Below are 16,197 nucleotides of genomic sequence, written 5' to 3' on the forward strand. Positions count from 1 at the left end.
TTCGTCCAAGTATAAGAATTGGGTTAAAGTGACTGAAGTTTTTCTGTTTGAATTGGCCAGATAAAGATTGGGAAGACATCAGGAAGATGCCAGAGTTCCCCACCCTTCAGAAAGACTTCAGGAGAACGACGTGAGTGGCTTGACATTCTGACCATACCTGGGCTTTCTCGGCTGTCAAAAGATACCTGAACCTTTTACACACATCTTACATCACGTTTCAACCGTTCTCTCAAGGAGGCAGCATGTTGAGACTATTGCCCTGCTTTAAGATGTCGGATTTTGTCTTTGCTGTGTTTCACCCATTCTCAGGTATGCAAATAGCAGTCTAATCAAATACATGGAGAAGCATAAAGTCAAACCTGACAGCAAGGTTTTCCTGTTGGTAAGCACACCTTCTAGTAACCATTAGATGCTTGAACATAGGTGCCAGTTTATGGAGGGCATGCTAACGTATCTACTCAACCACACCATAGGGTGATTTATACTTAAGTCACGAGGGGGTGGTATATGGCAAATATACCACGGCTCAGGGTTGTTCTTATTCATGACGCAATGCGAAGGTATATTGGCCATATACCAAAAACCCCCGAGGAGCCTTATTGATATTATAAACTGGTTACCAATGTAATTAGAGCAGTAAAAAATGTTGTCATACCTGTGGTATACTGTCTGAAATACCACGGCTGTCAGCCAATCAGCATTCAGGGCTCAAACCACCGAATTTATAATGGAGAATATAAGATAACAAGGCCCAATCTAGATATTAGTGCTGTAAAACCAATACGCCTGGGCTGGCTGATCGGGTTTGCTTGGCACCACTAACCCAGTGTTCATTAACCACCTTTCAGCTCCAGAAACTCCTTACAATGGACCCCACTAAAAGGATTACGTCTGAACAGGCACTACAGGACCCATATTTCCTGGAGGATCCCTTACCAACCTCAGAGTGAGAGCAACTAAACTTAATTTTTCAAACACAGTCTAGATCATAGTCATCCTCTCCACACATTAACACAGTTACATCTTCACCATGATACATCTGTCTGATAAACTAACAATGGAGAGTGTTGATTTAGTGAACTAAAAACAGCCCACTTCCAATTTGATTTCATAGTCATAGTCTTGTATTTGAATTTGATAGTTTCCTGTTTTTATCTTGAGTGGCCTGGTTGTGTGTATTTAAAAAAAACATAGATACAGTGCCTTGCAAAACTATTCACCCCCTTGGCATTTTTCCTATTTGGTTGCATTACAACCTGTAATATAAATTCATTTTTATTTGGATTTCATATAATGGACATACACAAAATGGTCCAAATTGGTGAAGTGAAATGAAAAAAATTACTTGTTTCAAAACATTCAAATAAATTGAAAAGTGGTGCGTGCATATGTATTCATCCCCTTTGCTATGAAGCTCCTAAATAAGATCTGGTGCAACCAATTACCTTCAGAAGTCACATAATTAGTTAGATTGCACACAGGTGGACTTTATTTAAGTGTCACATGATCTGTCACATGATCTTAGTATATATTTCACCTGTTCTGAAAGGCCCCAGAGTCTGCAACAACACAAAGCGAGGGGCACCACCAAGCAAGTCGCACCATGAAGACCAAGTAGCTCTCCAAACACGTCAGGGACAAAGTTGTGGAGGGGTTGGGTTATAAAAAAATATCAGAAACTTTGAACATCCCACGGAGCACCATTCAATCCATTATACATTTTTTTTAAGAATATGGCACCACAACAAACCTGCCAAGGGAGGGCCACCCACCAAAACTCACGGAGGGCATTAATCGGAGAGGCAACAAAGAGACCAAACCCTGAAGGAGCTTCAAAGCCCCACAGCAGAGATTGGAGTATCTGTCCATAGGACCACTTTAAGCCTTACACTCCAAGGAGCTGGGCTTTACAGAAGAGTGTCCAGAAGAAAGCCATTGCTTAAAGAAAAAAATTAGCAAACACGTTTGGTGTTCGCCAAAAAGCATGTGGGAGACTCCCCAAACACATGGAAGAAGATACTCTGGTCAGATGAGACTAAAATTGACCTTTTTGGCCATTAAGGAAAATGCTATGTCTGGCGCAAACCCAACATCTCTCATCACCCCAAGAACACCATCCTCACAGTGAAGCATGGTGGTGGCAGCATCGTGCTGTGGGGATGTTTTACATCGGCATGGACTGGGACACTGGTCAGAATTGAAGGACTGATGGATGGCACTAAATACAATGATATTCTTGAGGGAAACCTCAAGAAGAGATTTGAGACTGGGACGGAGGTTCACCTTCCAGCAGGACAATGACCCTAAGCATACTGCTAAAGCAACACTCGAGTGGTTTAAGGGGAAACATTTAAATGTCTTGGAATGGCCTAATCAAAGCCCAGACCTCAATCCAATTGAGAATATGTGGTATGACTTAAAGATTGCTGTACACCAGCAGAACCCATTGCAATTGAAGGAGCTGGAGCAGTTTTGCCTTGAAGAATGGGCAAAAATCCCAGTGGCTAGATATGCCAAGCTTATAGAGACATACCCAAGAGACTTGCTGTCACGCCCTGTCCTTAGTTATCTATGCTTTCTTTATTATTTTGGTTAGGTCAGTGTCAGGATTTGGCCAGGGTTGTTCCGGTTTTTGGTCACTAGATGCCCCCATTGTGCCTTTTGACCTTTTGTTTTCCCTTGATCCCCATTATTATTTGCACCTGTGCCTCGTTTCCCCTGATTGTATTTAAACCCTTTGTTTTCCTCTGTTCTTTGCTCTGTGTTTGTATGTTAGCACCCAGCCCTAGTACTCTGAGAACTCTTGTTGATCCCGGTGGACTCTCTTGTGGAATTCTGTTTTTTGTTCTTGTTTGTTTGTTTTTTTGAGTATCTTTTGAGGCTTTTTGTGCTTTACCTTCCACCTTGTGGATTTACCTTTTTTGTCTTGGAGGATTACCTTTGTTCTTGTAGGATTCCTTTTGAGGTTGTGGAGTTACATGTTTTCCTGAAGAACTTCACTTTTTACTTCATTAAATACACCGTCTCAAGTACTGCTGTGTCTGCCTCATCTTCTGGGTTCTGCCGACTAGTCGTGGCTCAGTTGGTTAAGTGACTGTTTCTCACTCCGGAGACCCAGGTTCGTAACCGGGTCCTGACAGAAACACAGAGCCAAAAATGAACCCAGAGGCAGCCAGTTCCCAGGACCTTGTTGCCATGCTGTCCCACCACCAGGAGACTGTCCAACACCACAAAGCCGCCCTGGTTCAGCAAGAGGCCTTAATGGCTAGACATTCTCATCTTCTGTCGGAGATGCTGACTTCCATAAAGCAGATATCTGATCGACTTACCCCGGCAACAGTTCCCGTCCCAGTACCTCAGATTCACGTACCCATGGCAGTTAACCCTCTGGCTGAACCTCGTCTTCCACCTCCCCAACGGTTCTCAGGTGATCCAAGTGCTTGTAAAGGGTTTCTCACCCAATGTTCTCTCTCCTTCGAGCTGCAACCCTCGTCGTTCCCCACCGACCGGTCTAAGATCGCATATATCATCACCCTGCTGTCGGAAAAAGCCCTGGCCTGGGCTACCGCTGTGTGGGATGCCCATAGTTCCTGCTGTGCCAGCTACTCTGCCTTTGCTGAGGAATTCAAACGAGTGTTTCAAGGCCCAAGCAGTGGTCCTGACTCAGCCGAACAGCTCCCGACTCTCCACCAAGGTCGGCGCAGCGTGACAGACTATGCCATCCAGTTCCGCACGGTGGCAGCAGCGAGTGGCTGGAACAACGAGGCGCTCACGGTGTGCTTTCTGAAAGGCCTTTCCGACACTATCCAAGATGAACTGGCCACTCGGGAACCACCGGACAATCTCGAGTCCCTGATCAAGTTGGCCTCACGCATTGACCAGTGTCTGAGAGAGAGAGAACTCAACCGTAGACCTCTAGCCCCTATCAGTCCCATCTCCGAGTCCCCACCTTTATCCTCGCTGGCTCCACCGGAACCCATGCAGATTGGACGCATCTCCCAGGCCGAGAGAGACCACCGGATGAGGGAGCGACGCTGTCTATATTGAGGCAAACCGGGCCATTTCCCTTCCACGTGTCCTGGGCTCCAGGGAAACGCTCTGTCCCGTACAGACCGGGGGGAACTGTAACGGGAAACATAACCTCCCATCCGTCCAACTCTCTTCTGCTCATTCCAGTCACCCTTTCCTGGGACAACCACAAGCTTCACCTTCAAGCCTTGGTAGACTCTGGAGCCGCAGGTAACTTCATGGATGGTGTCTGGGCGAAGGAGAATGGCCCAGACTTTCATTTGATCTCCTGTTCCGAGTTCCCTCTCGTCCTTGGATACCCCTGGCTTCACAGCCATAATATCAGGACCCGGTTACGAACCCGGGTCTCCGGAGTGAGAAACAGTCACTTAACCAACTGAGCCACGAATGTGTGTTCTCTGCACCAGATAGGACTGTTTTGGTTTTGCCATGTTTGTTATTTTTATTTTGTGTAGTGTTCACGTTTTCGTCTTTCATTAAAATATGTTGAACACGAACTACGCTGTATTTTGGTCCTCCTCTCCTTCAACGGAAAGCCGTTACAAAATCACCCAACTCAATAGGACCAAGCAGCGTGGTAACAGGCAGCAGCAGGAGAGGCAGCACTATTTAGAAAAATGGACTTGGGAGGAGATCCTAAACGGGAAAGGACCCTGGGCACAGCCAGGAGAATATCGCCGCCCCAAAGATGAGTTGGTGGCAGCTAAGGCGGAGAGGTGGCATTATGAGGAGCTAGCACGGCAGAGCGGCTGGAAGCCCGAGAGACAGCCCCAAAAATGTCTTGGGGGGTGGCACAGGGAGAGTGTGGCAGAGTCAGGAGTCAGACCTGAGCCAACTCCCCCTGTTTACCGTAAGGAGTCAAGGATGGAACCAGAGCCGGTGTTGGAGGTGAGCGAAGCAGAGACAGTGAAGGAGTTAATGGGGAAATTGGAGGAGAGAGTTATGAGGGAGGTGCTGTGTTGGTGCATGAGGCACGGCATTTTCCCGACGGAGCGTGTCAGGGATTTGATGGCACCTGGGTCAGCTCTCCATACTCGTCCTGAGGTGCGTGCTAGTCGTCTGGTGAAGACTGTGCCAACCTCACGCACCAGGCCTCCTGTGCACCTCCCTAGCCCTGCACGTCCAGTGCCACCTACATGCACCAGCCCTCCAGTGGCAACCCCCCGCACCAGGCTTCCTGTGCGTGTCCAGAGCCCAGTACTCCCTGTTTCTCCTCCCCGCACTCGCCCTGAGGTGCGTGTCCTCGGCCCAGTACCACCAGTGCCGGCACCACGCACCAGGCCTACAGTGCGCCTTGCCTGTCCAGAGCCGCCAGAGTCTCCCGCCTGTCCGGAGCCGCCAGAGTCTCCCGCCTGTCCGGAGCCGCCAGAGTCTCCCGCCTGTCCGGAGCCGCCAGAGTCTCCCGCCTGTCCGGAGCCGCCAGAGTCTCCCGCCTGTCCGGAGCCGTCAGAGTCTCCCGCCTGTCCGGAGCCGCCAGAGTCTCCCGCCTGTCCGGAGCCGCCAGAGTCTCCCGCCTGTCCGGAGCCGCCAGAGACGCCAGTCTGCAGGGTGCCAGGATCCGCCAGTGCCGCCAGGATCCGCCAGTGCGGCCAGGATCCACCAGTGCCGCCAGTCTGCCAGGATCCGCCAGTGCCGCCAGTCTGCCAGGATCCACCAGTGCCGCCAGTCTGCCAGGATCCGCCAGTCTGCCAGATTCCGCCAGTGCCGCCAGTCTGCCAGGATCCGCCAGAGCCGCCAGTCTGCCAGGATCCTCCAGAGCCTCTTCAGGCGAAGAGGAGGAAATCAGCCGTGACACTTGCAGCTGTAATTGCTGCAAAAGGTGGCTCTACCAAGTATTGACTTAGAGGGGGTGAATAGTTATGCACGCTCAAGTTTTTTGTCTTATTTCTTGTTTGTTTCAAAATAAAAAATATTTTGCATCTTCAAAGCATGTTGTGTAAATCAAGTTATACAAACACTCAAAAAATCTATTTGAATTCCAGGTTGTAAGGCAACAAAATAGGAAAAATGCCCAGGGGGGTGAATACTTTCGCAAGCCACTGTATATCAAGAATAATTGGTCTTTGTACGCATAGCACCCAGCTAGTCTGTTTCTGATTGTGTGTATCCCTCGTCTCATTCTCTCCTGTAGTGTATTTGCCGGATGTCAGATACCTTACCCAAAACGAGAGTTTCTAAACGAAGATGAGCCAGATGAGAAAACAGAGAAGGTAAACAGAGGTGAAATGCTTTGGGCTATAGACTAAAAGTGTAATCCTGGGATCTGCATCAAGAATCCCCCACAATTCTGAGCCTTCTTTGTCCTTATGCTTTTATTAACAACTGCCATCGTGCTGTCTGAATAGACCCAAAACACCTTACAAAATAGACCCAAAACACCTTAATAAATAGACCCAAAACACCTTAATTTTTTGACCCAAAACACTTTAATAAAAAGATGCAAAACAGCTTAATAAATAAACCCAAAATAACTTGATAGAAACAGTAATGGAATGTCAGCCCAGCAGTAGGGGTTTCATAAGGTTATTGAAAGTGCAGGGTAAGGGTCCATTGAAAATTAGTAGTCTGTGGCCTAGGGTGATTAAGTGTTCTGAGCCGCTGCCTCCGGACCACATATACCACTGCAGCAGCATGGATTTGATTTCTGCCCCATCTTTACTGTATACCTCTGTCCTATGCAATAAACAGAAAATATGTGAGGAGTGGGACTGCCCCAATCCTTTAAAATAAGGGAAGAGAGAAAGACATACCATGGGATAATAAGGATTAAGGACAAGCTGCACAACAGCAGCAGCTTCAGCCTGCAGCACAGGAGAAGGGTTGGTCCAATCACCTCTGGAGGTTAACGTCACTCCAGTTAGCCCGTCCCCTGATAGCACATCAGCTAAACAAAGGTGAGAAATCAGAAGGTAAAACTCTGAAGTGTGTCAGGTGGTTGCCTTTAGTTCATGGGATACAGGTGGATGAGTGAGATATGAATTGAGAGGGAACCCCAGGCCTTCTCTGTCATACACTTTTTCTATGCGTATCTCACTAAGCTCTCGATGCGTATTTCACTAAGCTCTCAAAAGCGTGTCTCACTAAGCTCTTGACTCGTATTTCATTAAGCTCTCGAAAGAGTATCTCACTAAGCTCTCGAAAGCGTGTCTCACTAAGTTCTCGAAAGCGTAGCTTGCTAAGCTCTAGAAAGCGTATCTCACTAAGCTCTCGAAGCGCATTTCACTAAGCTCTCCACACGTATCTCACTAAGCTCTCCATGCGTATCTCACTAAGGTCTCCATGCGTATCTCACTAAGCTCTCCACACGTATCTCACTAAGCTCTCCATGCGTATCTCACTAAGCTCTCAACCCGTATCTCACTAAACTCTCAACGCGTATCTCACTAAGCTCTCAACGTGTATCTCACTAAGCTCTCAACGGTATTTCACTAAGCTCTCAACGGTATCTCACTAAGCTCTCCACGTGTATCTCACTAAGCTCTCCACGCGTATCTCACTAAGCTCTCGAAAGCATATCTCACTAAGCTCTCAACGCGCATCTCACTAAGCTCTCCAAGCGTATCTAACTAAGCTCTCCACGCGTATCTCAATGCATATCTCACTAAGCTCTCGAAAGCGTATCTCACTAAGCTCTCCACGCATATCTCACTAAGCTCTCCACGCGGATCTCACTAAGCTCTCCACGCGTATCTCACTAAGCTCTCCATGCGTATCTCACTAAGCTCTCGAAAGCGTATCTCACTAAGCTCTCCACGCGTATCTCACTAAGCTCTCCACGCCTATCTCACTAAGCTCTCGAAAGCGTATCTCACTAAGCTCTCCACGCGTATCTCACTAAGCTCTCAGCGCGCATCTCACTAAGCTCTCCAAGCGTATCTAACTAAGCTCTCCACGCGTATCTCAATGCGTATCTCACTAAGCTCTCGAAAGCGTATCTCACTAAGCTCTCCACGCATATCTCACTAAGCTCTCCACGCATATCTCACTAAGCTCTCCACGCGTATCTCACTAAGCTCTCCACGCGTATCTCACTAAGCTCTCCACGCGTATCTCACTAAGCTCTCCATGCGTATCTCACTAAGCTCTCGAAAGCGTATCTCACTAAGCTCTCGAAAGCGTATCTCACTAAGCTCTCCACGCGTAACTCACTAAGCTCTCCACGCGTATCTCACTAAGCTCTCCACTAAGCTCTCCACGCGTATCTCACTAAGCTCTTGAAAGCGTATCTCACTAAGCTCTCCACGCGTATCTCACTAAGCTCTCTAAATTGTATATCACTAAGCTCTCGAGACTTATCTCAAGACTTATTTCACTAAACTCTCACTGAACTTCATATCTTACTTGAGGTAAAGGTCACTAACGTGGAGTTGTTCCCCTGATAGCAGATTGGACCATAGTGTTACTGATAATGTACTGTCGGCTGGCTGGTATCAAACACCATGTTGTGAATATACCAGGCCCTATAGAAAGCAGGTGCTTGTATTATGCCAAGCCAAATCAGTGTGTTTGAGGTGAAGGGGAGTGTATGCATGTGCTACAGCCAGAGAAATACCAGTCCCCTTCCCACTGAGAGGTTTCTGCGAATCCCAGCCCTGCATCACATTGGCAGCTGTTGTCAAGTAGGCAACACCTGATACAAGTGTTGCCTCAGAGCAGCCGTCAAGAAGGCTGCAGGGCCTCTGTGCCAACCAGGGCCCAGAGGGTATGAGAGAGACTCATTGTTTTAGCTGACCCAAACTTTCACGTGTCTCAGCCTCGTGGTCGTGGAGCTGTTGAGAAGTGATAAGCTGGCCTGAAGGCTCGGAGCGTAATTCTTGTTCAATAATTTCAGCCCACTGTTTACTAAGCCCAAACTAACACTGCAATACTGGGAACATACTTCCCAGTTCCCAAATACTGTAAACAGTGACCATGATTGATCAGTGAGCAATTTGTACATTTGGCTGTTGTTGAACAGTAATGTTGTCTTGATACCATTTATTGAGTTAGCAGACCTTATTTACAATGTGCATGTATGGAATATGTTTTGTATGGATAGGAATCTGTGAGTGTGTTGGTGCAAAATCGGAGATTACAATAAAGTTGTACACCAAGGAAACTGTTAGTATGTTGGTGCACAATTAATATTATTGCAGTTTCCATCTGTTACTCTGTATCTGTTCAACTGAAAATGAATGTGTTTGTCCTCCATCAGAACCAGGTCCAACAGCACCAGCAGATGACAGCCCAGGCCCAGCAGCAGAGTGGCATCCAGCAGGCTTCTAACCAGCAGAGCTCCACCCAGACCAACGGCAATGCAGGGGTCACTGGAGCCAACTCCGGTGGAGGCCTACAGCACGGCCAGGACCAGGGGCCCCCCAACAAGAAATCTCGCACCGGGCCCTCAGGAGCCTCCTCAGGCACTGGGATCCACCAGGTTTGAGTTTTTACAGCCTTACATACATCCATAGTATTACTGTCCATTTTTTAATTGAAAGGAGATGGAAGGCGATGACAGTCACCAACAGTTTATAACCTACGGCATGTTTGCTATCTAGGGTTGACTTATTCAAATTTGCTTAATCCAAATAGGCCCTTGGAGGACCCAGAACGTGTGCCATCAACAGTGTTCCTTTATTAATGATTCATTTGACTATGGAGTAAAAATTAATGGCTGTGAACTTTTCCCCAAAGAGCCCTCAAGGTTTAAAACACGTACAGACGCGTAACAGCAGAGTATGTCAGGGAAGTGCAAAACACGTGTTGTGCTCGGTTAGTGAACAGACACAACCCCCTCAACTCAGACCAGAGTGGAGTATTGTGCTAGCTAATAGGATTGCAGGTCATGTTATATCAGAATGATAATGTCATTCCTCCAGTTCACACTAGCCTGTTGATAAAGGTGACAGCAAAAAAATGCTGCCCTCATTGTTGTTCCCCCTCTTGGCGCCTGCTCTATCTTTGACTGAGCCCCTATCACTGGGTGAGAGAGAGAGACAGAGTTGGAGCAAGAGTGAGTGAGTGAGTGAGTGAGTGAGTGAGTGAGTGAGTGAGTGAGTGAGTGAGTGAGTGAGTGAGTGAGTGAGTGAGTGAGTGAGTGAGTGAGTAAATGAGAGAGTGAGAAAGGCTGTAGTTAGAGCAAGAGTGAGTAAGTGAGAAAGAGAGGGACTATGAGCAAGAGTGAGTAAGTGAGAAAGAGAGGGACTATGAGCAAGAGTGACAGAGTGGAGTTCATGGTACAGAGGAAAGGAGAGTGTTTTACATATGAGAAAGGTAAGATAAAGGTGATCTCCCTGTTGTCCGGATCTCAATGGTGTTCTGTTCAGAGGTGTTTCCTCCTGGCTAGGCCCAGACCCTGTGGGGTTCTAGACTGACTGACTGACGAGGTGCTAGGCTATATTTAGCAGGGGGCTGAGGCTGCATGTGGACAGCTGCTGGACTCTTCAAAGTCAAGCCTTAGCAGAACAGATGTATTAATATCCCTTTGCTTTCTGGATGGGCAGACAGAGCTAGCTTGCTGTGTCTGTGGCGTCACATTCAACGCCCTTTCCCCCTCATTGATCACTTTCCCCAAGGCTATAGTACCCTAATGTGCACAACTCACTCCTCCTTTCTGCCTGTGAGTGTAGATAGACTCATAGACAGGCGGAGACTGGAATTAGTTTGGCCGATGTCTCCGTACTTCAGGGGTTTCAGCCATGTTCTTCTCCTATTCCCCCAACCCTCCATCCAAGCCCTCTGGGTCCCAGTCCAGCTGTAGCTCCTCGGGGCCTAATACATGTTTATCATTTAAACACCAGGGACTTCTGCCTTTTCTTGCCTTTCTAAGAGGACATTTGGCCTTGGGCCCAGTCTGAGTTGGTTAGCGTGAGTCACGGCCAGGTGCTTAGTTAGCCCTTCTGTTGACGTCTATTGATGTGTGGCTCAGTCCCCTTTAACCCAGATCAGTAATTCATCCAGACCCCCAGGTCTTCGGCATCAGCCTCTTTTGATTTGATTTTACTCAGTTGTGTGATATACAGTATACTTTTTAGGATATATTATTGTAGGTCATGGTACTGTAAATAGCTTGGAATTGGGTTGGTAGTCTCTGGCTAAATATGTTGATGTAACCGATGTGACGCTAATAGCGTTTCAATCGGTGACGTCACTTGCTCTGAGACCTTGAAGTAGTGGTTCCCCTTGCTCTGCAAGGGCCACGGCTTTTGTGGAGCGATGGGTAACGATGCTTCGTGGGTGTCAGTTATTGATGTGTGCAGAGGGTCCCTGGTTCATGCCCGGGTAGGGGCGAGGGGACAGATGGAAGCTATACTGTTACATTGAGAAATCCATGAGAAGTAGTCCACATCTTTAGATGCCAAGTAAACAAGAGTAGAGAGCTGTGGCGGGTATGTTGATAAGTACTACAGATCTATGGCTGTGTACATCATGCTTTTCTATTTGACTCGTTCTTGACCTATAACTTATTCAGCCAGATTTACAATTGCAAACATTGCCAACAAAAGTAATTTCCCTACAACACGGTGTCCCAAGGTAAAGTTATGGAATAATTTAAGTTGTACAGGTTTTATTTCCAAACCCCATGCAAGGTCAAAATAAGCAATGGTATTTTTCCAGTGGTGTTGACCGAAAAATAATGAATGACAAATGTGGTCTCTAGCTGTCAACGGTTGACTATTTCCTCTCCATTCTTTTCTCCACTTCAGCACTCCAGCTCCCGCCTTGGTTACCAAAGCAACGTCCAAGGTTCCACTCAGTCCCAGGGATACTCGTCGTCATCCCAGCAGAGCTCACAGTACTCACACCAGCCACACCGCTACTGAGGCTCTTAGAACAGGCCAGGGGCCTCTCCCAAACCAACCCTCGACCAAAAACAAACCTTAGCATAACCTCTCACCTCCCTCTGGCCAAGGTATTACTGACTCCTCATCCTGATCAGATCTCATTATGTGTCAGATAATTCCAACAGCACAACAGTCACTCATTATCCACCTTCATGTCAGCCCTACTACACTGACTGACCCTGGCCTCACTTCCAGCCAATGTCCTCACACTTACCCACCCGAGGGCACTGCAATATGAAGGCCAACTCAACATAGGAACCAAAAACAAACCCTGCCTCCTTGAGGGGTAGGACAAGATGTTCTATTATCATCAAGTGGCAAAGTCGATTGATACTAGATAAGAAGGAAACACGTCAGGTGCAACTGATTACACAACACAAAGACTATGAACCACTATGACACTTACAAAAACATGTTCTTCAAGAGGAAGAATTGCAGCTCTGTTCATATATAAATATATACTATATAGTACCTTTTTTTATTTGTTTAACAAGAGACTTGTTTTTGCTTGTTTGCTATGTAGAGTTTGTTTACTTTGATTGTGGATGTTTTTGTAAATATTGTTCGATATAGAAGAAGATGGGATGAAACAGGAAAATAGCCCTTTACTGTCATCACTTTCCTTCACTGTACAGTTGTTTACCCTGGATTTCTCTTACCAGATAACAATTGAATCAAAAGGACGAAAATGAGCCAATCCTTTCCTGATGACAAAAGATCTTCTTGGCTTGGAAATACATTTGTACATAAGAAAGTTAGCTCTTTAGCTGATGTGATTGCAGGGAATTACGAAAATACACAATTTTATCTTAATCTTGTTATAAAAAACGTTTTTTTTTCTAATTTTAAGCCTTTTGTTTTTCTAGATTTGTAGTCTGAAAGTCTGCATTGGAAGGAACCATTTATCAGCCTTTCATCAGTCTGCAGCAAGTTATGTAAGCATCTCTAGGTAGCCCATGTCACCTGACCGATAACAACTACCAAGCTACTGTTTTAATATGAGTCATGTCCATCATTTGTCGGTGAATCTGAATGTTCTCCTTTCTGGCCAGAGGTGTTTGAGTGTGTGTGAGATGCTTGTTGTGGACACCTTGGGTTGACAGGTCTTTCCATGGACACAGACATCACTGAAGGTGACATCATATAGTACAGCTAACAGTGTGTATGTTCCTGAGACGGTTACTGACTGATAGTTTTTTATTTTCCATGTATTTTTCTAGCTTTTAATGTTTCATTATTGCCCTTTACATGTTTGTATTTCATTTACATTTACATTTAAGTCATTTAGCAGACGCTCTTATCCAGAGCGACTTTTCCTCTTATTCAGTCAAAGGACTGCACTGCTGAACGGATCTGCAAAGACCTGGAACAAATATGGGAAGTCTTGCACCCCAGCCTCTTCAACTCCACACCCCTGGTATTAACCCAGGTAGAAAAAGGTTTTCTTATAGTACTTATCCTGTGAACTAGTTGACTGGATCTGCACTGTGTGTGTGTGTGTGTGTGTGTGTGTGTGTGTGTGTGTGTGTGTGTGTGTGTGTGTGTGTGTGTGTGTGTGTGTGTGTGTGTGTGTGTGTGTGTGTGTGTGTGTGTGTGTGTGTGTGTGTGTGTGTGTGTGTGTGTGTGTGTGTGTGTGTGTGTGTGTGTGTGTGTGAGACACACAGACAGACTGTAGATGGACATGGGATAAGAGAGCCACTTCAGCTTCTTCTGTGACTAGGGAAGGGATGTGGAAACATTGACATCTAGTGGCTATTGACAGAACGGGACCTCTTGTTCAGTGATGGTGAACATGTATTGTGTTCAGTTTGTCACAAGGATCAAGGCAATCTTTATCAAGACTTTGCATTACGATTCTTTAAACTGCCTTTTGTGATGTTCAGAAACACAAGTCGTGTTCAACTGGCATATGTTGACGATGATGATAAGGATGATCATCAGCACTGTCCTTTTGTAGCCAAAGGAGAGAGACTCTTATTTTGTTTTCTATAGTAAGAAAATATTCACAGCAACAATACAAGGTACTAACATGTATTGAACAACTGATATACTGCTCTCTGTGATGCTGTTTGCTTCTGACAGTAATACTGCACAGTTCTTCTGTGTTTGATTTGTCTGTCATCTCTGGCTCAGTCAAACAGGTGGATTGAGAGATCTGCTGTTGATCATCATCTGTCTGTCTATCTGTCTGTCTGTCTCCTTCTCTCTCCTCACAGACCATATTTCTTTCTCACCACTCCCAGGTTACTGAAGTACAGTATGTCTTATGTGTGTTGTGGTGAATGCCAAAACACTAGATGAACAAAAGGGACTGCTCCCTCCTTGTTCAAGATGAGTTCCTAACAGTCGCCCAGAATGTTTTCCATATCGGACTAGCTCTCTATTTGATGCTGATACATTGTAGCTGTATTGGTTTGGGTTTGAGTTTCTCTTTTCTATGTTCCGTATGATCTGGCAGACACACAGGCCCAGTGGATTAACAACAGCCTTCCCAGAACAGTGGTGTTTACTCTGGAAAAAAATCAGCAGCTATCAAACCTTTTTTCTCTCTTTTATTCTATTGGCGCATATCTGAAGTATAGTTGAAGAGCATTGAGAATACATTAGATACTGTTTCTCAATTTATCTTTATACAAGCGAGGTATCAAAAGTATTATTCATTGTGCAGCTCCAACAAGTGATCGTGGGGCAAATAACTGTTAAACAGTTCCTATGCAAAAGCAAAGAGAATGGTGCAATGCTTAAATTTTACTATGAGAGATTGAGAGTTTTCTTAGGGTTTTTAAAACGATTGGGATATCCATTTCCACATCGTAAATCTAATGTTGAACATCGTAATTGAAGAAGGCATTCACTTGTTTCTTACAGCATTGTTAATTGTACTCTAAATGAAATATTGTAAAGAAATATAAACTATATGGATGGTATATGGTTGTCCCACGAGTGCCTTTTGTGTCCCTGGGATATTTTAAGTAGAAATTGTGCACCAATTTTGAATTTTAAAAGCCTGCTATATTACATGAAGTGCCCTTTAATATAGATCACGTGTAGAATTCAATCCAATCTGATTATTATATGAATAAAGGCTTGCTAATGTGCGAAAATCCTGTATTTTGACAGGTCCCTCAGTTAACCCTGTGTCACTTATAGGAAGATTTCAAACCACTTCATCCAAACATTTCTCCAAGTTTCACCATCATTGTAAAGCCCTAGTTATTTTGTTGCTTTGACAAAGTCATTTCTGAAGATTATTATTTATTTCATGTGATTAGTTATCCCTCATTTTAAGGTCAACCCTGTTATGTGAACTCAACTCTATATTTAATGTGGTGAAACTATTCTTTCTCAAAACAAACATTGAACATCTAATAGTCAAATCATAGTGTAAAATCAGGTGAGCTGGTTCTACTCTTTTTGGCCATTTTCTGTTGTTTTGTGGTGGAAAACTGAGCTGTCGAGCATAAAAGTCAACCCTGTTGATGTCAAGCAAAGAGGCACTGAGTTTGAATGTAGGCCTTGAAATACATCCACGGATACACCTCCAATTGACTCAAATGATGTCAATTAGCCTATCAGAAGCTTCTAAAGCCATGACATAATTTTCTGGAATTTTCCAAGCTGTTTCAAGGCACAGTCAACTTAGTGTATGTAAACCTCTGACCCACTGGAATTGTGATACAGTGAATTGTAAGTGAAATATACTGTCTGCAATCAATTTTGGGGAAAAAATACTTTTGTCATGCATAAAGTAGATGTCCTAACCGACTTGCCAAAGCTATAGTTTGTTAACAAGAAATTTGTGGAGTGGTTGAAAAACGAGTTTTAATGACTCCAACCTAAGTGTAAGTGTATGTAAACTTCCGACTTCAACTGTAGACAGTACCAGTCAAAAACACACCTACAAATTCAAGGGTTTTCTTTATTTGTACTATTTTCTACATTGTAGAATAATAGTGAAGACAAACTATGAAAATAACATATGGAATCATATAGTAACCAAAAAAGTGTTAAACAAATCAAAATATAATTTCGATTTTAGATTCTTCAAAGTAGCCACCCTTTGCCTTGATGACAGCTTTGCACACTTATGGCATTCTCTCAACCAACTTCATGTTGAATGCTTTTCCCACAATCTTTAAGGAGTTCCTACATATGCTGAGCACTTGTTGGCATTCCAGGTGAAGCTGGTTGAGAGAATGCCAAGAGTGTGCAAAGCTGTCATCAAGGCAAAGGGTGGCTACTTTGAAGAATCTAAAATATATTTTGATTTGTTAAAAAACCTTTTGGGTTATTACATGATTCCATATGTGTTATTTCATAGTTTTGATGTCTTCACTATTATTTT

The 16,197-nt window shown here is 45.0% G+C and overlaps 1 protein-coding gene across 1 annotated transcript in view; it reads left to right on the plus strand.

Moving 5' to 3' along the window:
• LOC123990681 (cyclin-dependent kinase 19-like) overlaps positions 1 to 12,571 on the plus strand; it is a 73,788-nt gene extending 61,217 nt beyond the window's left edge. The window contains exons 8-13 of the mRNA XM_046291424.1: positions 61 to 130; positions 310 to 382; positions 849 to 946; positions 6,161 to 6,239; positions 9,224 to 9,445; positions 11,715 to 12,571. Coding sequence (XP_046147380.1) covers positions 61 to 130; positions 310 to 382; positions 849 to 946; positions 6,161 to 6,239; positions 9,224 to 9,445; positions 11,715 to 11,831 — 659 coding nt within the window. The 3' untranslated portion in view covers positions 11,832 to 12,571. The remainder of the gene's footprint in view (positions 1 to 60; positions 131 to 309; positions 383 to 848; positions 947 to 6,160; positions 6,240 to 9,223; positions 9,446 to 11,714) is intronic.
• Positions 12,572 to 16,197: the final 3,626 nt, after the last annotated feature.

The sequence above is a fragment of the Oncorhynchus gorbuscha genome, linkage group LG12, assembly GCF_021184085.1.
Source record: "Oncorhynchus gorbuscha isolate QuinsamMale2020 ecotype Even-year linkage group LG12, OgorEven_v1.0, whole genome shotgun sequence".
In the NCBI taxonomy this organism is placed as follows: Eukaryota; Metazoa; Chordata; class Actinopteri; order Salmoniformes; family Salmonidae; genus Oncorhynchus; species Oncorhynchus gorbuscha.